We start from the raw sequence: 20,154 nt of genomic DNA on the forward strand, positions 1-20,154 counted from the left end.
ATCCCCGCCAACACGCAGTCGTGCCGACCAAGCAAAGCGATATGCCACTGCTGTGCACTCACCTCGGAAAGCCGCAGCTGCATGGCAACAGTGATGCGCACAACTGCTAACACCGGGACGGCATGCAGTTTCCTTCGCCTGTGCCTCACTCCAACAACAAAAACAGCACAGAAAGCCGCCATGGTCCCTGTAGCAACAAATTCCTTTCGGGAATAGCCGTGTCCACATCCTTTGTGTGGGTGCCGCGGCCGGGATCAATGCTCTCTGGATCAGGGACAGATGCCCGTAGCAAAGCTTGTTCAGTAGATGCCAGTGAAACCGTCCTGCTCCACACACACTCTCCTCGCCACCCCACGGAACCACTGGAAGCAGGCTGCCGCTGGTGGCGGATATCGTGCACAGCTGCGCGTGGTCACGGAAAATAGCTTTTCCCTCGTCGTAGGGCGGAGCGGCCCACATAATCGTCGCTCCGTCCGTGCATGGGGCACAACGGGCGTTACCCCCTTCAGTCACTCTCAGACGCACCCGCATGCCGAGGCACCGCAATGCCGCATGCATGGCAGCACCGAGATGTATGTTTCTTCCGGGTCCCTCGCATCCGTCGTGTTGGTGGGAAGCGTGTCCAGACACCACGAAGAGGCCTTGTCCCCAGGCATCGCAAACAAGTATTCTCCCCTCCAAATAACAGCGGCAGCATTTCTCACATCCGGTGCGGGAACAATGACGGGGCAGCTGTCCATCGGGCGTTTTGCTGACCCTTCATGGATACTCCGTCTACACACCAACCACTCGAATACCGATCCAACGTGCAGCGTCTGGCAGAAACGCTCGCTTCGCAGAACATCTGGGGATATCCACTCATGTTCGGTGCGGAGCACTTCCTCTGCAGCAGCGCACAGCACGAATTCCTTCACCAGCGCATCGGCTCCGCCATATCCCACCTCACCCTCATGCAGCCCAGGTCAGCCGGTGCGGCCAGCGTCAGCTCCGTGCGGCAGCCGGCACAACAATCGGCGCCATCCACTCATCCTTCGCGTGGCGCTGCGACCAGTGCGACTCCAGCGTCCTCCCGTCCCCATCGCCATCCTGCAGCTCCATGCCATCAATGTCGTCGCAGTCGCGGGGCTCCTCGCAGCCACCACGGCAGTCGTCGAGTGCACCACCACCGACAGCGCTCTGTCACGCACACCGGCAACATTCCTCACCATGCTGCGGCTGGCCACGTGCGGGTGGGTGAACCCAAAAGCATGGGCCACCAGGTGCGCGGCGATGCGCGTGGCGAGGCATCCGCGAAATAAAACGGCCGGCAAAGTGCATGGCACCAGCGACGGGACGACCATCCTCCAGCGTGGCGCTCCGCAGTGCACCAAATACCACCAAGCGCCGCTGCCACGGACAGCACCATGTCAGCATTGGCAACACCAGTGAAACAATGCCCAGCACGCACCGTGAACCGAATGCAAACGCTGCCTGTGGCAAATGGGGGCACAATCAAAGAACCCTCCAGTGGCTGCACGGGCAGACGATCCGCATGCGGGTGTACAGCAGCAGGGACAACTTCATTCTCGAGGATGGTCCCGTGCGCGGAGGATACAACGTCACCTTCACACTCGCAATTGCCATTCAATGAATTCATTGCGTAGTACCGCTCTGAGATGCAATACATCCCGGTACCATCCAGGTCCCTTGTGGATACGTTGATGCGGATGGGCATCCATCCCTCCCAATGACGGTGTACGGCTGCAGCGCACCAACTGCTCAAAAAAGGCACATCCCTCACAGCAACACGGATCCAATTCGTACTGTCGGCACGCATCACATATTCAGCAAATCGAGGGTACGTCAAAGTGACAGCAAAGCACCCGCTGGCAATCACACCACAAACATCATCACATGCAGCAGCACCAACGTTCCAAACTAATGTGGGGTGTAGAGCAAGTAGGCCATTGATGTGGGTGTTAGGCAAATATTTCGTGGCTCGCTGAAGCAACAAGGACCGATTGCGTGGGAAGAAACAAAGAACAGGAGAATACAAAAGAGAAAATTCAGCCGTCCGCACTTTAGGAAGAAAACCAACCAATGAAAGTAAAATGGGTGCACCCAACCACAACAGAAGCAAAGATTCAAAACAAAAAGAAACAAAAAAAGCCGAAGCGTGGGACGACCAGCACACACACTCTCATTGCTCCCGTAAAGCAAAACACACACACACAGAGGGAGAGAGAGAGAGGTCGCCCACTCAATGCAATAAAAACAAAACAGAAACAGTTACGGTGCTCCGCCCATGCAGCCAGGCAGGACGGCAGCGGTGCGTGTCGTGCAAAAGAGAGCACCAACGGGCCTGCATGGGTGTGCATGCATATATACAATGGGCACATTATTGTGTGTGCCTCGTGGGGTGAGGTGAGGGCGAGAGTCCATGCAAGGGGACACACACACACAGAGAGAGAAGGACGAGTGTGTGTGCGGGCGGTGCACGGCTCTCTCTCCCTCACTCTCACGCGGCCACCACCGCAGCAGCAGCCGCACACGCAAAAACAACAAGAAGAAGCAAAAGAGGGGAGGTGTGGGAGACCGCGGTGCTGCCGTCACTGTCGCCAGTCGTCGCCGTCGTAGTTTTCGTGGCTTCGACTGGTGTTTCCTTCGGATTGGCATCTTTATTTTCATTTTGTTTTCCCTCTGCTGTCCCTGCAACATCAGCTGCTGGGTCATCGTCTCCAGTTGTTGGTGTGCTGTTGGGATTTGTTATATTCGATGCTCCCGCCGCACCAGAAGATAAGCTTGGCTGCTCTTGACCGCCTGCTGAGATCTCCTCTGTGGTGCCGGTAACAGCTTCTTCTTCCTTTGTCTCCTCCTTTTCTTTCTTATCATCCTTTCCGTCCTCCCTTCTATCATCCTCTTCCTCTTCCACTTCTTTTTCCTCCTTTTTACCTTCTTCTGTATTTCGACCCTTGTTGTCCTTCGTTGTACTTGACGTTACTGATGCTCCTCCTCCGGATTGTTGTGCCTGTGACGGCCTCGCTGCCGCTTCGTTTGCGCCTTGCACCGATACTCCTGCTGCTTGTGGCACTTCCGGTTTACCGTTTTGGACACCTCCTCCAGTGACACCGACGGTATTTTCTTCTTTTTGAGTGTTCTCTTCGGGCGGAGTAGCCGGAGAATCTTGAGATGTTTCAGCTCGTCCACCACCGCAGACACCGCACCACAGCACGCAGAGGGCACACACCAGCAGCACACGGCCAGTCATCATCGTCATCACGGCCGCACACACAGTCTAGGGAGGGACAAAGAGAGGAGGATGAGAAGAACACACACACATCAGCAGCATGGAAAAGGAGGAGCAGCGTTTGCATGAGGGTTGTTGTCATGAGCATGGGGGACGCGTGCACGCAGGAAGAACAGGCAACAATGAAACACCGGACAGCACGGCACACAACTCCACGGCATGTAAAACCCACCCGCAGCTGCCCCAAAAATGGACGGGAAAGAGGGCGCAACAGTACGGCAGGAACACAGTGATGTCGGTGCAGAAAAGGATCCCAAAACGGCGTGAAAAAGAAACAAAAAACAGTCTTCCCCCACAGCGGCCACATCCAACAACGCAAGTAATAATAACAGAAACAAACACCACACACGGCAACTCACAGCGGCAGTGAGTTCCCTGTCGCCAATCCTCATGGCTGCACGCTACCGCACTCCTCGTGAGCCCATCGCTCCGCTGCCTTCTTCCTTCCCGCGGCTCCCCGCACGAACAGCCACGGCTCACAATCGGGTCCATCCACACCCGTCGCCACGCCGCCCTCAACGACCCAACAGTCAACCGCCCAAAAACCGTTGCTGAAATCACACACCGCAACAAAGCACGCGACGCAACATCGTGTCACGCGGACCCCGCCGTCAGAAGAACGTCATGTCAACCGTTTGGCCGGCACACGGTACAATCAATCAACAGAATAGAGAAGTAAGACAGGCACTCAATCAAGGACGCTCCACGCACACAGCCCTTTTGATGCCGCCGCTGCTGCCACGGGCACGGTACCCGAGCGGAGAATGACACGCAGTAAAAAAGGCCTCACAAGAGAGAAACAATCCACACGTCCATATGCAAAGCGCCACTCATACTGCTGCGGCTGCAGGGTCCGTGGGCAAAAATGCGCCTTACTGAATCCCGCCAGTTACGTCAGTCTCCCCTCCCACCAATGTGGCGCATAATGCACGGCGTGCGTCCACAGGCATCCACTCCCGGTGCCCTAGCAACACTTCAGAACACACATAATGGAGAAGGGAATTATCATTACACAATGCCAAAGCAGGCAAATAAAAATAGGGAAATCAAACCACACAGATCCCTCGCACACGCACACAAACACCCCACAGTATCTTCCAGAAGAAGTCAAACAATTTCTTATCCCAACCCATAATACACGCGTATTGCCGCCACATTAGCAACCAACACAAAAGAGGGAGAGTGCATACAGCATGTCCCTGGTACAAAGTATAAGGACAAGCAGAGTGTGTGTATATACTGACAGGGACATGCCAGTTGATATAGGCCTTTCTCTCTTGCACCCACTGCTCAGTGTTGGCACCGCGGCGGCAGCGGCAAGCAGAAGAATCAGCGGAAAGGGACAAGCAGCAGCCGCAGTGTTATTGCGTGGATCGGAGGCGGGGCGTCCTTCATTTCTGCCTCCCAACCCCGCACCCCATCGCCGCTTCATCCTCCCTCGGCGGAGGGTCCACGGCGCCCTACGCGGCATCAGCGGCATCAGGGCTCTTGGGTCCCGTGGCTGTGGCACCGCCACCGGCCTTGTCGCTGGCGGCCTCATCTCCTAATGATTGTCCCACAACAGACGTCACACCACCGGCGGCCACATCGTCGCTGTCCGGAAGATCGCTCATCTTCTCCGCCTCCTGCGGCGTACCCGCGGTGTCGCTGGGCAAGAGCACTCCGTTGCCGTCGTGGCACCGGAGGCAACTTCCCTCTCCTCCGGCGACGGATGCTTCTGGGGAGCAGCCGTGTCCACATACTTCGGTGGTGTGCCACGGCCGGTCCCAATGCTCTCTGGATCGGGGACGGATGCCCGTAGCAAAGCTTGTTCAGTAGATGCCGGTGAAACCGTCCTGCTCCACACCCTCACATCGCCACCCCACGGAACCACTGGAAGCAGGCTGCCGCTGGTGGCGGATATCGTGCACACCTGCGCGTGGTCACGGAAAATAGCTTTTCCCTCGTCGTAGGGTGGAGCAACCCACGTAATCGTCGCCTCGGTCGTGCATGGGGCACAACGGGCGTTACCCCCTTCAGTCACTCTCAGACGCACCCGCATGCCGAGGCACCGCAATGCCGCATGCAAGGCAGCACCGAGATGTATTTTTCTTCCGGGTCCCTCGCATCCGTCGTGTTGGTGGGAAGCGTGTCCAGACACCACGAAGAGGGCTTGTCACCAGGCACCGCAGACAAGTATTCTTCCCTCCAAATAGCAGCGGCAGCATTTCTCACATCCGGTGCGGGACCAATGATGGGGCAACTGTCCATCGGGCGTTTTGCTGACCCTTCATGGATACTCCGTCTACACACCAACCACTCGAATACCGATCCAACGTGCAGCGTCTGGCATTAATGCCCGCTTCACTGAACATCTGGGGATATCCACTCATGTTCGGTGCGGAGCACTTCCTCTGCAGCAGCGCACAGCACGAATTCCTTCACCAGCGCATCGGCTCCGCCATCTCCCACTCCGCCCTCATGCAGCCCAGGTCAGCCGGTGCGACCAGCGTCAGCTCCGTGCGGTAGACGGCACTCCCAATCGGTGCCATCCACTCATCCTTCGCGTGGCGCTGCGACCAGTGCGAGTCCAGCGTCCTCCCGTCACCATCGCCATCCTGCAGCTCCATGCCATCAATGTCGTCACGGTCGCGGGGCTCCTCGCAGCCATCACGGCAGTCGTCGAGTGCACCACCACCGACAGCGCTCTGCCACGCACAGCACCATGTCAGCATTGGCAACACAGATGAAACAATGCCCAGCACGCACCGTAAACCGACTGCAAACGCTGCCCGTGGCAAATGGAGCACAATCAAAGGACCCTCCAGTGGCTGCACAAGCAGACGATCCGCATGCGGGTTGACAGCAGCAGGGACAACTTCATTCTCGAGAATGATCCCGTGCGCGGAGGATACAACGTCACCTTCACACTCGCAATTGCCATTCAATGAATTCATTGCGTAGTACCGCTCTGATATCCAATGCTTCCCGGTATCATCCAGGTCCCTTGTGGATACGTTGATGCGGATGGGCATCCATCCCTCCCTCCCAATGACGGTGTACGGCTGCAGCGCACCAACTGCTCAAAAAGGCACATCCCTCACAGCAACGCGGATCCAATTCGTACTGTCGGCACGCATCACATATTCAGCAAATCGAGGGTACGTCAAAGTGACAGCAAAGCACTCGCTGGCAATCACACATAAACACCATCACATGCAGCAGCACCAACGTTCCAAACTACTGTGAAGTGTAGAGCAAGTAGGCCATTGATGTGGGTGTTAAGCAAATATTTCGTGGCTCGCTGAAGCAACAAAGACCGATTGCGTGGGAGAAACAAAGAACAGGAGAATACAAAAGGGAATATTCAGCCATCCGCACTTTAGGAAGAAAACCAATCAATGAAAGTAAAATGGGTGCACTCAACCACAACAGAAGCAAAGATTCAAAACAATAAAAAGAAAAGGCCGAAGCGTGGGACGACCAGCGCACACACACTCTCATTGCTCCCGTAAAGCAAAACACACACACAGAGGGAGAGAGAGAGAGGTCGCCCACTCAATGCAATAAAAACAAAACTGAAACAGTTACGGTGCTCCGCCCATGCAGGCAGGCAGGACGGCAGCGGTGCGTTTCGTGCAAAAGAGAGCACCAACGGGCCTGCATGGGTGTACATGCATATATACAATGGGCACATTATGTGTGTGCCTCGTGGGGTGAGGTGAGAGCGAGAGTCCATGCAAGGGGACACACACACAGAGAGAAGGACGAGTGTGTGTGCGGGCGGTGCACGGCTCTCTCTCCCTCACTCTCACGCGGCCACCACCGCAGCAGCAGCCGCACAAGCAACAACAAGAAGAAGCAAAAGAGGGGAGGCGGTGTGGGAGACCGCGGTGCTGCCGTCACTGTCGCCAGTCGTCGCCGTTGTAGTTTTCGTGGCTGTGGCTTCGACTGGTGCTTCCTTCGGATTGGCATCTTTATTTTCATTTTGTTTTCCCTCCGCTTTCCCTGCAACATCAGCTGCTGGATCATCGTCTCCAGTTGTTTGGGTGCTGTTGGGATTTGTTATATTCGATGCTCCCTCCGCAGCAGAAGATGAACTTGGCTGCTCTTGACTGACTGCTGAGATCTCCTCTGTGGTGCTGGCAACAGCTTCCTCTTTCTTTGTCTCCTCCTTTTGTTTCTTATCATCCTTTCCGTCCTCCCTTCTATCATCCTCTTCCTCTTCCTCTTCTTCCTCTTCGTCTTCCTTTTCCTCTACCCCCTTTTCTTCTTTCTTTTTATCTTCTGTATTTTGATCCGTGTTGTCCGTCGTTGTACTTGCCGCTTTTGATGCTCCTCCTCCGGGTTGTGTTTCCTGTAATGATTTCGCTGCCGCTGCCGGTAATTCTGACCGCGTTGGTGATGATGTTTCTTTTGGCGCTTTCTTTTCACCGTTTTGGCCAACTTCTCCAGCGACAACGACGGCCTTTCCGTTTTGAGATTTCTCGTCGGACGGAGAAATTGGGGAAGCAGGAATTGTTTCAGCTCGTCCACCACAGCAGACACCGCACCACAGCACGCAGAGGGCACACACCAGCAGCACACGGCCAGTCATCATCATCGCCATCACTCCTGTCACTTGCGTGTAGCCTTCAGCACAAACTAACAACACGTCAACGCAGAGCGGAAGCAAAAAGAGAGACACGGCCGCTACACCACGCACCGTAAACAACGGCAGCAGCCCTGCAGAGGAACGCACACTGACCCGCACACCAGAAGTAAAAAAGCAATACCAAAACAAAAAAAGTAGTTGAGTGTCCAACAGGAGTCTCCTCCTCCAAAAAAATACACTTCAGCAGAATCATCATTTCGTACGCCATGCAGCAAAGCAGGACTGTGTTTATATGTACATGCGTACAGTACCTGCACAAGGAAAAAAATATTACTGTTCCACAAGCCCACACAACATCCCACACACGTCATGCGGCATCCGGCCTGTCTCTCCACTCCTCCTTTTGTGTCGTCCGTGGAGCGCACAGCCGTGGGGCCTGTACCGCGTGTGGGCAACAGAAGCAATCAAGAGGGAAAACAATTCGCTCATGACGGTGCGCAGCAACTGACCATTAAGTAAAACAAAAGAAAAGGTACTCCCATTGTTCCATTAAACAACATTAAAAAGAACATCAAAAAAAGAAGGCCCGCAGGGAACGCGGCGCATATTTTCCGTCAGAAGTCGCAACTCCACACTCCGTGGCTCAGAACACTGCCACAACCACACACAGTCCCAAAAGCAGAAGCAGCAGTGGTGTCCGCACACGAGGTGATACGTTCGCCGCTGCTCACCGTCGGCAGGGACATGTCACCTTCGAACTAGACGTCTCTACTCTCTTTGATTTTTTTGTTTAAAGAAGATGTGGTCTGTGTGGCGCTGCTGCACGCACCGCTGTTTGTAGGCCCCTTAGCGGCGGGGGCGTGTGCTTGAGGACCATGGATGCAGTCCCATCGCCCGTACACATCGGTGGTATTGGACGTAATGAGGTCATTATATTTTTTTCCTACTCTTACCAGCGCGTCTAGCTATACAATGCCATCTGGGTGCCGAAGAGGTGGTCGAGCAGCAAAATGAGTTTCCTGCTATGAAGCAACTGCCATTGAGAGAACTTTCCGAGGCGAAGGTCCTGTTCAATGCCCAGCCGTTGGCGCACAGCCAAGGTGCCTGGACATTCTAGAAGCAGATGGTGCAAGGTTTCCTGCGGGCCAATTGGCATGCTTGTGGAAGCTGGCTGATCCTGCGGCAGCAGAGATCGCCTCCTGGCACTGCTGTTTCGATGTCGAGTGGCGTCTGGGTTGTGTGTGCAGCGACTTCTGTGCTGTGCGGTGCTTCTCCGTGTGGGGAAAACCATGTCACAGAAATCACATTTGAGCTCGGGAAGCGGTGGGGGATGTTCCGGATGAAAGGACCGACAGTGACTGACGAGACCCGAGAATCCCGTCAATGTAAAATCAGAGTGCGGACATTTCTCCTTCCGACGGCGTGTGAGGGTCCGTCCCCTTACTGGAGAGACGTCTTCCTCCCTCGCCGACGGGGGAACAGTGTCCGTCCCCGGTGCAGTTGGATCGTTGTTAGAGCGCATATATGCAGACTGTCCCGGTGAGATGTTGCGGAATCGGCATTGGTTCGTGCAATCTCTCACAGTCCAGTACAGGCGACCCCAGAGCTCGGATTCCCCGCACCCTTCCCGTGCAGTGTGTATCCGTTCCTGTTGGTCGAGGGCCTCCTGAGTGATTATGTGCTTGCCGCCGGGATCTGATGGCCTGGCGCCGCCAAGCAGGTAGTGGTGGGTGTCCTGACGAATGGTACTACGCCACTTGTTGGTGAGCTGGGTAGTAAAACATGTCAGCAGATCCGTATGCCATAAAGGTGCGATTCCTTGCTCCGTGTATTGTCCAGTTGCCATAGTCTGCGTCGCATGCTGATCTGCAAGCTCGTTGGCATGTACTCCGCAATGTCCGTAACAAAACTGCAGGTGCACGGACCAGCCAGCACACGTCAGTGTCAAGAGACGCTGCCAGATCTGATCCTCCGTCCAGTCGGTCTGACTGAGCGGGCCCTTGTTTAGAGCCGCTAGAAGAGACTGACTGTCCGTAACCACAAGCAGGGTTTTACGCCTGTGGCGGATACGAGGAATCATCAGCTTCTCCAGGGCTAGAAGCAGTGCACGGGATTCCGTCCTGTAGCTGCATGGGCGTGCACCGCAGTTTATACTGGCCTTTTCTATTATCTCCGATGAGTTGAGGGATGAGAGCAGTATTCCAACCCCTGCTGACTTGGGAACGTCGACACCGCCATCCGTCGCGAGTGTCCACGAACGATGGCTGTGCAGCGCTGGAGCCTCTTCGCTGACTCTGCGCCTTTCCCGTATCGGCTCTTCCTCGTCAGTTATTGAGAGGTCTATCGGAAGTTCCACACCGATGGTGGCCCGGTGAGCGGAGGCCGCAAACCAGGGAGGAATGGAGCTGCGAAAGAACCGCTCTTCGCGTGGTGAGCTCTCGGTGATGCCATAGTCCTTTGTGTATGCGTCTACAAAGGCATATAGCTCGTCCCGAGGTAATGGCGACATGCGGAAACCAGCGCGAGGTGGTGGCTCAGGCGGGGGTCTCCGCATCCAGTCCGTCTGACATGCGCGTGTGTTCTCAAATATGGAGAGCCGCGCGCGCAGGCAAAGGACGTGGAGCGGCGGCATATTAGCCTCCAGCAGTGCGGATTCCGGGTCGACAGTGCTCGGAACTCCGCTGACAATGCGTGCTAGAGTTGCGTACGTCTTCTGCATCTCATTCTTCGCTGAATCCGTCGCTACTGCCGATATGAGCTCGCTGCCATAGCGTAATTTGGAAGCACCATATCCAATGGCGAACGTGCGTAGGTCATGTGGAGATGGTCCCGCCTCTTTATGCGCTATGCAGCGTAGCTGCGATATCCGTTGCGAAGTGGCAGCGCATTGCTTGGAGGCAGCCACATTTAGCGTCAGTCGCGGATCGAGATCCATGCCGAGAAGCTTCGTAGTTCGCGATGCCCCCATGGTCATGACTGGGATTTGACATCCAGCCACTACCAGGGGCCACCTTCCTCCACGATCATAATCGGACTCCGTGTGCGTGGATAGTGTGAACCAAGCAGCTTCACACTTTGACGGGTTGGTGGCCAGGCCATTTTCCTGACTCCACGCATGCAGTCTTTGAAGAACCATGTTGGCAGTGGGAATGGCGTCTTCCCGGGACTGCCCCTTGACGATAATAGAGAGGTCGTCCGCATACATGTCCGCTGTGACACCCGCAAAGCTGTTCAGCAGACTGAGAAGTGGGTGTACGTAAAGGGAGAACAAATACGGTCCCAGCACGGACCCCTGAGGAACTCCTCGCAGCATGGGACGCCGATCGCCGTGTCTGTGGCCAACTCGTGTCTTCGCGTAGCGACCACATAGAAAGTTTCTAAGCCACCTTCTACAATCCACCCCCGGAATATTAGCCAGCAAGCGACTGAGGACTCGATGATCTATGGAGTCAAAGGCCTTGCTGAAATCAACCAACACCAGCAGAGTCCGATGGGGTCTGTAGTGGAGTTGATTGCCAATACCGCTCTTCTTGGGAAGGCTCACTTGGAAATAATGATTTCTATTATGCTCCACTTCGTGTATCAGGTGTGCCAGCTGCATCGTCGTGGTACGCATACTACGATATGCATACTGGTGGGGGTGCGGCGTCCACACCCAAAGCAATCTCTTCAGTACCATTTTCTCAGCAACCTTACTCACAATGGAAGTGAGGCTGATGGGTCGATATGACTCAAGCAGTTCCGGCGATTTACCGGGTTTTAAGAGTGGAACGATGGTAGCGCGTCTCCACTCAGCCGGGATCGCACCGGTCGTCCAGCTGTGGTTAATGCAACGAAGAAGGAATCGAAGGCCCTTTGACGAAATATGTCGCAGTGCCTCACTGTAGACTTCATCCGGTCCGGGGCCTTGCCATACGGCGTGTTGCGTAGCGCAGCAAGCAGTTCCGTACGATTAAAAGGTGCATCAATAGGGCAGTGACAAAACCCCTGATGTAAATGTAGAGATCAACTCGTTGCTGTTCTGTGGTCCAAAAATAGAAGAAGAAGCATTAATGTTCAAGGATGTGTTCTGTCTGTTGATGCCTTTGGAAGGCCTAACTGCCTTGTGAGAGGGGTGAAATGGAAGAAAGATGCGATTGAGAGCATTCGCTGCTCTCCTTGCTGTTTTATAAGTGTGTTGGCCACCTCCCAATAAAATTGATGTGGGAGATGGAAGTGATGCCTTTTTTCGTCCGGAAATGTATTTCCATGCGAGTGGCTCGCCTGGATTTAACTTGCTGATGCGGCGTAGATACGTGTTGCGCAAGCGCTCTCGGAGTAGGAGGAAGAATTGACTCCTTGTCCGTTGCATTTCGGCCTCACGGTCGGGCGTCGGTGACTGTAGATAGCGGGCCTTGCTGTCGGTAGCCATCCGCTCTGCCTCCATGAGAGTGTCGTCCCAAAGCCTGGGACCGTCCTTGTGCATTCCGCGGGGGCAATGTCGTCGATACGAAGTTATAGGCGCTCTCGTGAAAGCCTTAATGCCGGTGGACTGCTTTTTATAGTCGTATGCCGGAAGTTGTGCGTCGAGGTCCTTGATGAATAAATCCCACTTGCACTTCCCCCAACTGTGGAATATCCTAGGTGCCGAAGGTGTGGTATCCTTAAATGCCTGATGCAGCGTAAATGTCAGCATATAATGATCACTAAGCGGCGACACGGAAGCTGACCAATCCGACACAGTCAAATGCTTTGACCATGTCAGATCGATACAGGATCGTTCTCTTGTGCCACGGGCATACGTGATCTCACCAGGGGTGTTTGTTAACCAAGGTGAGTCCCGCATCCGTGCACAGTTCTAAAAATTCTGCAGCAACCTCGCTTGGAGAAGTCTCCAAGAATGGCTCCCACTGTGGGTGATGCATGTTGAAATCCCCGCACAGCAGGAGCGGCGACGAGGCTGGAAGGCAGTTTACTAACCGCCTGAAGGATTGCGTTACGTGCGGTGGTGGTCTCATATAGGCACTCGCTACAATAAGATCACGGTTCTGGTCCAGAGCAACCTGGACCACCACCACTTCAAGGCTGGTGTCATGCTGGGGGATGGTGAGAGGTATACGCTTGGAGCGGAGAGTTGTACGCACCAGCACCACCACAACGCCTCCCTTGCCGATGCGCGACTGCGCATAGAGCACATAATCTCCAGTGTGCATGCTGGCGATCTGCTCCGACGACTTCCAAGTCTCCTGGATGGCCATTATGTCTGCTCCTTGCGCCATTAATGTTGCGAGTTTGGCCGCCGTGAGGCAAAAAAACGTTCATCTGGAGTACTGCTATGGGGTCTGGGTGCTGCTCAATTGCCTCGCTTAGCAGTAGCTTTTGTCGTTGCGCGTCACATACGGCACGCAAAAGGTATGCATAGCGCTGATAAGCGCCGATGGAATTCAGCAGCGGATAGAAATACCGCTCCGCGGGCAGCCATTACAAATGGCTCCATCTGGTGCCCTTCCGACCACCTTGTTCGGCGTCTGTCACCTCTCCGCGCGCAACGAAAGGGCAGCAGGCGCTTAGCTTCCTCTCTAGCAAAGAGTACTGCACCCCGGCACCACGTTGAGGTGGCCGGCTGACCAGAGCGTTGTTGTAGTCTTATTGGTGGTAATATTTGGCATTTTGATCTTCTGATTTGATATCCGTGCCTTATGATTCTCGTCGCCTTGTGTATTGTACTGCGCCTTTTATTTTGTGCATCTGACATACCGGTCGCACCTTGTGTGTGTGTGGAGACTGAGTTGCCAAACCTGCTGGCTCTGGATTATCGCTAGCCGAACTCAGTGACTCTGGCGGAACTCGTGTCTGTCCAGTGATGGCTGTGCCTGCTTCCTTTGGCAACGAAGGTCCTGGACTTCTCAAACCCTCCTCGCTGTCTCTCCCACTCTCTGTCTGTGGCACACCGGTCTCCCCACCATATGGCTGTAATGCACCAGGCATATTTTTGTAGGATCCGGTTTCCCTAGCTCAGGGCTGGGAGGACGGCTGTTATCATTATTATCGTCTCCTGTCGCCGTCACGCACACGGACGTGCAGCAGCAGCACAAGAGCGCAGGTACCAACACGGCGACGCACCGTCACCATCGCAGTCATCATCGCCCGTAGTGGAGTCGCTGGTGTCAGTCAGCTGATCGGTGAGCCAGAAAGGAAAAGAATGGAACGAGAGGGAGAGGGACGGAGCACAGCGGATACAGCGAGAGAGCGCAGACAACATGAGGAGAGGGCAGCAGGCCCAGCCGCACAGTTCACACACCACGAGACGGAATCCACGCAAGGAAGGCACACAACGCCAGCAGCCACCCACCATGCAGGAGGAGAAGACATCCACCACCATCTCCCCCAGCTCATTCCCGCAGCCCCAGGGAAATGGCCAAAACCCCGCGGCCACCACACAACGCACACGGAGCAAGCGAACCCTCATCCATCCATGACGCGGCACAAAGTTTCCTGCCATCCCGCCATCAATGGGGCACGGAGCCCAACTCAGCGCAGTCACACGCGGTGCATCACACCCACAGGGAAATAGACTCGGGCTGCGCTCCCTCTCTCCTCCTCATGGCCACGGAAGAAGACAACAGCCGCCACACGCAACTGCCAGCATGCACTACAAAAGGTGCATTCATATCCACTGCAATGTGCATCTTGTGTGTGTGTGTGTGTATGCCTGCAGCAACACAAAGCAAAGACGTAGAAAGGAGGGAGCAGAGTATGCGGAGGGACGCACAAAAATGTACAGCGGAGACGCATAACGGAAACAACAACAAGAAGACCGCTCAATCTCATGACTGCACTGCAGCCCAAGCAGCGGCAATTCACAAAAGATTTATTGAAAACAAAAAAACATCCCCTTCGTCTTATGTAAACCCCACCACACAAAATAATTATAAATGAAAAAGAAATCGTCCATTACTGCTCCACACAAATTTTAAAATAAGAAAAAGAAGATCGCCTGGCTGCCGTGTGGCCACACCAAGCTGTCTGTATGTATTTTGCCCGCAAAAGAAAATTAAAAGATATTTAAATGTCTTTCAACCGTCTGACCCTCCATGTGTCCGCACATCGTTTATATTTCATGGGGTCATCTGCGTGTTGCTGCTCCCCTCAGCCCTCTCATCGGCGCGTGAGTGCGGCCCGCAGAGCACAGTCACTCGTGTGTGGGGACTGAGAGAAGCACGCAGACATGACGGCAGTCGCGTCACTCCGTCAGGAGAGTGAGCGCAGCAAAAGAAAAAGAAATCATCGGAGGGGAGAGAAATGCTCACGAGGCCGACACCGAAGGGTGCGCCACCGCATGAAATAAACACGCAAAGCAAAACAAATCCTTAAAGAAAAACACGGCGGCAGGGTGTGGCTGTGTGTGTGGCGCTGCGGGTGTCTGCCCGCCCTGACCGCAAAAGAAAACAAAACAAGAGGGAAGAAATGTGTGCTCCGCCCCACAGGCCCTCGTCGCACGCCCACACGTCACGGCTCCCTCAGCGCGCCGTTCGTCGCGGCCCCTCCTCATGCGTGCAGCAGGCGAGGCGCACAGGGCCGTCGTCATGAGCGTGTCGGTGGGTGTGCGAGTGGAGCAGTTGGGCGGGAAGCACACGGCACCCCTCGCAGGAAGAGTGCAGCAACAAACAATTAAAGAGGGAAGAGTAGAAAAGAAAAAACAAATTCCATAGTGATTGCCCCCCGAAGGCAAAAAAAAAAAGAAATGGGGATATAAAACGCACAGCAAAGCAAACAGTGAAAAAGTTTTAAAAAGTTATTAAAGAAGATAAATTAATTACCGTGTGTGTCCGTGCAGGGGAGGTCGCAATTGCCCCACGCGGCAGCCAGTCACTCCTCACAGAGCCGCAAACACCCACAGTCCCAACAGCAGAGGCAGAAGTGGCAGCAGTCCGCTCCCACGCACGGTGACGGCATCACCTGATGCTTCTCCAATGGCATGGGAATTCGAAGCAGCCGCCTTCCCCACACTTCCCTGCGATGTATTCGCCGGCACTTCTTGTGTAGTGGCAGATGTCCCCACCGTTGTACTTTTTTGTGTTTCACGTTCTTGTTGAGGTTGCTGCGGGGTCGTTGGCTCCACTGGAGCTTCAGGAAGTTCACCTACAGAAGGTGCCACATTTTTATCCGTTGACACAAATGGAGAAGCAGGTTCCGCTGATGGTTCCTGATCCGCTGATGGTGAATCGGAATCTTCTTCCAAATTGGCATTCCCACCTGAAAAAGTCAACGGGCGGTTGTACAGAAAGACGTTCCTCACCGTCACAGACACGTCTTCACGGCTTCTTGTGTTGTCTGCACTGCCACCATCCCCTCCAATGTAGAAGTGGGAGATCTTTTTACCTTCCGTATTATCCGAGCTACGTTGCGCATCCACACACACACGCTTACCATCGACGTACGCGGTGCCATGGGTGCCGTTTCGTAGCACAATGGCCACTTGGTGCTGTATCTCTGTCGCCCAAGTACTTTTTAGCTTCTTGATCTTGCCGTCACTGCAAAGCACCTGCCACTTCTTTTCGCTGTCATATGACAACTCCATAAGCTTGTCTTTACCCTCCAGATGCACACCCAACAAAGGAACAGGGGTATCTCCCTGCGGCACCTTGTCAATGGACACCGTCGCCACAAGAGTGAAGTCGTAGTTCGCAAAGTGGTACAGCTGATTCTCCCCCTGCTTGCCAACAGGCCACTCCGCCCACGCTCCCCGGAACTTCACACCATCGGAAGTATTTGTTGCCCCTGTCTCCCCTGCATCCTCTTTCTTCTTCACTGTGGCGTTCACCCCGAGGTACTCGTCCCTCCATGTGTTCTCAGAGAGGTTGCCGGACAGAAAGCCAACCAGCCCATCCGTGATCTTAACATCAGTAGTGCTGCAGGCATCTTCAGGTGAGGCACTCTCCACATCACTCTCAGAAGGGCACAGCTCGGAGACAAGGTCGTCCACTTTCTTCCACGTCGCCAGCACATCCTTCACACGCTGCAGCTGCTCAGTCAGAAGCACAGAGACCATACTGGGTGATGATTCCTCACCGTCCTTCTTCTTTTCGTACAGTGCAATCAACTCCTTCTTATCTCCACTTCCATCACTTTTGTACAACAGGGAGCTGGCGGCAGCGTCATCACCTGATACCGGCCCAATATCAACAATGTGCGTATTGTCCGTCAGCCAAAGATGGAGTTCACTCTTTCCATTGCCCGCTTCTTTTTTATCAGCCTTCTCGGGATACACCGGCAGAGTGACGAGCATCACATTTCTCTTATCATCAACATCGTCAATCGTCGCTGTGATGAACCCGCTTCTAACGCCACCTTCGCCCTGTTTGTTGCCCCACACGCGCGAGAGTGTCCCGAGTGCCTCCGTCCACGACTCCCCCTTGTCACCGGACTCGTACACCCTGCGGCAGCCATCACCACACGCAGTCAACATGATGAGTTTTTTGTCCTCCCACTCCACGACGGAGGGATCACTGCAGCCACCGTCAGACATCCCCTTCGACAGCGTCCAACTATTAGTATCCTTCAAGGAGTGGATGATCAGCGATACGGTCTTTTCATCCTCTTCAGTGCCAACCTGGTTCGTCGTCTTTTTCCTCGTGCCTTCCACTGGGAACACAAGCGTACCGTCCTCCATCTTAACACCCGATCCACCGCTGCCAACCAGCAGCGCCAAGGATTCATTTTTTTTGTTATAATTCCACGGGATAGCGTAAGTATCATTCCAAAAGATTCTTTTTTGACTTTTTTCATTACTGACGTTCCCTTTCACCAGCACGAGTCCCCAGTCGCCTGCATCAGCTCCCTGAACACCAGCGGCAAGTGTCCAACTGTAATTCCCAGCAAGCATGTAAATATCACTTCCCTTCACAACTGTTGTTGGTCGGCTCAAAAGTACTCTCGTCTGGGTTTTGGAATCATCCTGACCCGCTATATGGCAGCCGCTTTTCTTATCAAATGCACATTCCTCCAGTACTTGTGTCTTTACTGCATTTTTATCCAATTCTTTTGATTCTTCATCACTCAATGTCAGGACCTCCGAGGCAATTCCAGTAAATGCTTTCTCACCGCCATCCTTGCACGGCGCCTCGGCAACAGCAAACACATCACCTTTCACCTCAACAAGACTGGGAACACGGAGGTAAACCACTGTTTCTTCACCTTTCTTATCTCTCCAAACAAAATATGTCTTCGGTAAAGATCTCGGATCTGGCGCCGTCTTAATAGTTTGCTGAGCCCCACCAGCGTTGCAGCACATCATCGCAACAAGAAGAAGCAGCAGCACCGCAGAGTAGAAGAGATGCCGGGACATGTTGGGCCTCTGCGGCTCACTCTCTCTTCCTTCCCTCCTCCTTCCGCTGGATCCGGTCACGCAGCGACGGTTTTGTGTGCGGGGTGCCTTCACTGCAGCAACACGTGAGAACATATAAATTTATGTGTGTGTGGGCGGTGTGTACGCTGTTGGTCCTTTCAGTGCCTTCGAATATCACAGCAGCGATTAGCGATTGTTTGCTTTCTTCGTGTGTGAGAAAGAGAAGAGGAAAGGGGAGTGAAACAGTGAGCACCGCCGCCCATCCACAGTGAGTGGCATCATCATCCCCACTGCAGTCACTCCCAACAACAACAGCTCACGCACACAGACACACGGAATGAGAAGGAAGAACAGTGCACCGATAACACACAGCGACTGCCACCAGCAGTAAAAGCCACAGCGGGTATCTTGCGCCTCCGCCACGCGTCAGCGCACACCGAGTAACGCCCACACACGCTGCCGTCAGTCGTTTTACTGTTGTCTCTCCCCGCACCCTCCACCGCACATCGCCCCGCACAGCCGGAGAATCCTCCGTCGCTGTATCAACAGCGGGAGGAACACGTCGGCACGTGCAGCTGCCGGGTGAGAATCGGCACTCCTCCCAGGCACCCTTAATGTCACACCACATTCGTCAACTGCTGCACGCCACGAAAATCACGCCCTTAGCACAGAAACAAAACAAATCGCGGTCTCCGTCATCCCTCCTCTCAAGGGCCACAGAAAAATTGTGTGCGTGCGTCCTCAGCGTTCACGCCGCTCCATACCGTGTGTGACATAGCGTGTGTGTGCGTTTGGCAGCGCCTATACTTGCAGAGCAGCTGTGCGCCACAAGAGAGTCTGAAGAAAGCAACGGCAGAGAGAGGCAGATAGCACACACGCAAATTACTCATATCATCACACACACACACACGCAGCCGCGGAATGGGTGCACTCAACCACAACACAATGAAAAACAAAACAAAAAGCCGAAGCGTGGGACGACCAGCGCACACACACTCTCATTACTCCCGTAAAGCAAAACACACACACAGAGGGAGAGAGAGAGAGGTCGCCCACTCAATGCAATAAAAACAAAACAGAAACAGTTACGGTGCTCCGTCCATGCAGCCAGGCAGGACGGCAGCGGTGCGTGTCGTGCAAAAGAGAGCACCAACGGGCCTGCATGGGTGTGCATGCATATATACAATGGGCACATTATTATGTGTGCCTCGTGGGGTGAGGTGAGGGCGAGAGTCCATGCAAGGGGACACACACACAGAGAGAAGGACGAGTGTGTGTGCGGGCGGTGCACGGCTCTCTCTCCCTCACTCTCACGCGGCCACCACCGCAGCCGCAGCCGCACACGCAACAACAAGAAGAAGAAGCAAAAGAGGGGAGGTGTGGGAGACCGCGGTGCTGCCGTCGCTGTTGCCAGTCGTAGCCGTTGTAGTTTTCATGGCTGCGGCCGTCACTGGTGTTTCTTTCGGATTGGCATCTTTATTTTCATTTTGTTTTCCCTCTGCTGTCCCTGCACCATCAGCTGCTGGATCACCGTCTCCAGTTGTTTGGGTGCTGTTGGGATTTGTTATATTCGATGCTCCCTCCGCAGCAGAAGATAAACTCGGCTGCTCTTGACCGCCTGCTGAGATCCCCCCTGTGATGCTGGTAACAGTTTCTTCTTCTTTCTTTGTCTCCTCCTTTTCTTTCGTATCATCCCCTTCCTCTTCCTCTTCCTCATTTTTACCTTCTGTATTTTGAACCATGCTGTCCGTCGTTGGACTTGCCGCTTTTGATGCTCCTCCGGGTTGTTGTGGCTGTAATGAGTTAGCTGGCTTTTCCGGTAATTCTGACGCCTTTGGTGTGGGTTCTTTAGGCGCTACCGGTTTACTGCTTTGGTCAACATCTCCAGCGACAACCTCTTCTTTCTTTTGAGTGCTCTTTTCGGGCTGAGTTCCAGAGAAGGTGAAGAAGGGTTTCAGCTCGTCCACC

At 54.2% G+C, this 20,154-nt stretch overlaps 5 protein-coding genes and 1 pseudogene across 5 annotated transcripts, besides 10 other annotated features; all 6 read right to left on the minus strand.

Annotated features, from left to right (window-relative positions):
• Positions 1-1,274: part of a sequence feature (areas not merged during assembly with more than two copies in the genome that could not be assigned to a particular haplotype) that runs on past the window's edge.
• On the minus strand, positions 779-1,900 carry Tc00.1047053510713.101 (annotated as a pseudogene).
• Positions 1,275-1,386: a sequence feature (areas merged during assembly that could not be assigned to a particular haplotype. This can correspond to areas where the two haplotypes were merged or to regions with more than two copies in the genome that were merged during assembly.).
• Positions 1,387-2,637: a sequence feature (areas not merged during assembly with more than two copies in the genome that could not be assigned to a particular haplotype).
• Tc00.1047053510713.110 (mucin-associated surface protein (MASP), putative) lies at positions 2,498-3,256 on the minus strand (the record flags this gene model as incomplete). The annotated part of the gene is made up of 1 exon (XM_813000.1): positions 2,498-3,256. One exon carries the CDS (start codon positions 3,254-3,256, stop codon positions 2,498-2,500), a length of 759 nt encoding a protein of 252 aa, XP_818093.1.
• Positions 2,638-3,383: a sequence feature (heterozygous, non-Esmeraldo-like haplotype).
• Positions 2,833-2,939: a sequence feature (CT-rich).
• Positions 3,384-3,615: a sequence feature (haploid, Esmeraldo-like haplotype).
• Positions 3,616-20,154: a sequence feature (areas not merged during assembly with more than two copies in the genome that could not be assigned to a particular haplotype).
• On the minus strand, positions 5,707-6,300 carry Tc00.1047053510713.120 (surface protease GP63, putative; the record flags this gene model as incomplete). The annotated part of the gene is made up of 1 exon (XM_813001.1): positions 5,707-6,300. One exon carries the CDS (start codon positions 6,298-6,300, stop codon positions 5,707-5,709), a length of 594 nt encoding a protein of 197 aa, XP_818094.1.
• Positions 7,077-7,874, minus strand: Tc00.1047053510713.130 (mucin-associated surface protein (MASP), putative; the record flags this gene model as incomplete). The annotated part of the gene is made up of 1 exon (XM_813002.1): positions 7,077-7,874. One exon carries the CDS (start codon positions 7,872-7,874, stop codon positions 7,077-7,079), a length of 798 nt encoding a protein of 265 aa, XP_818095.1.
• Positions 7,480-7,523: a sequence feature (CT-rich).
• Positions 8,795-13,471: a mobile genetic element.
• Positions 15,715-18,300, minus strand: Tc00.1047053510713.160 (trans-sialidase, putative; the record flags this gene model as incomplete). The annotated part of the gene is made up of 1 exon (XM_813003.1): positions 15,715-18,300. One exon carries the CDS (start codon positions 18,298-18,300, stop codon positions 15,715-15,717), a length of 2,586 nt encoding a protein of 861 aa, XP_818096.1.
• Positions 19,497-20,154, minus strand: Tc00.1047053510713.170 (mucin-associated surface protein (MASP), putative; the record flags this gene model as incomplete). Its single annotated transcript, XM_813004.1, has 1 exon — positions 19,497-20,154. A coding segment is annotated over one exon (658 nt), but the record flags the coding sequence as incomplete, so codon positions are not given.
• Positions 19,839-19,914: a sequence feature (CT-rich).

The sequence above is a fragment of the Trypanosoma cruzi genome, genomic scaffold (assembly GCF_000209065.1).
Source record: "Trypanosoma cruzi strain CL Brener 1047053516815 genomic scaffold, whole genome shotgun sequence".
Classification (NCBI taxonomy): Eukaryota; Euglenozoa; class Kinetoplastea; order Trypanosomatida; family Trypanosomatidae; genus Trypanosoma; species Trypanosoma cruzi.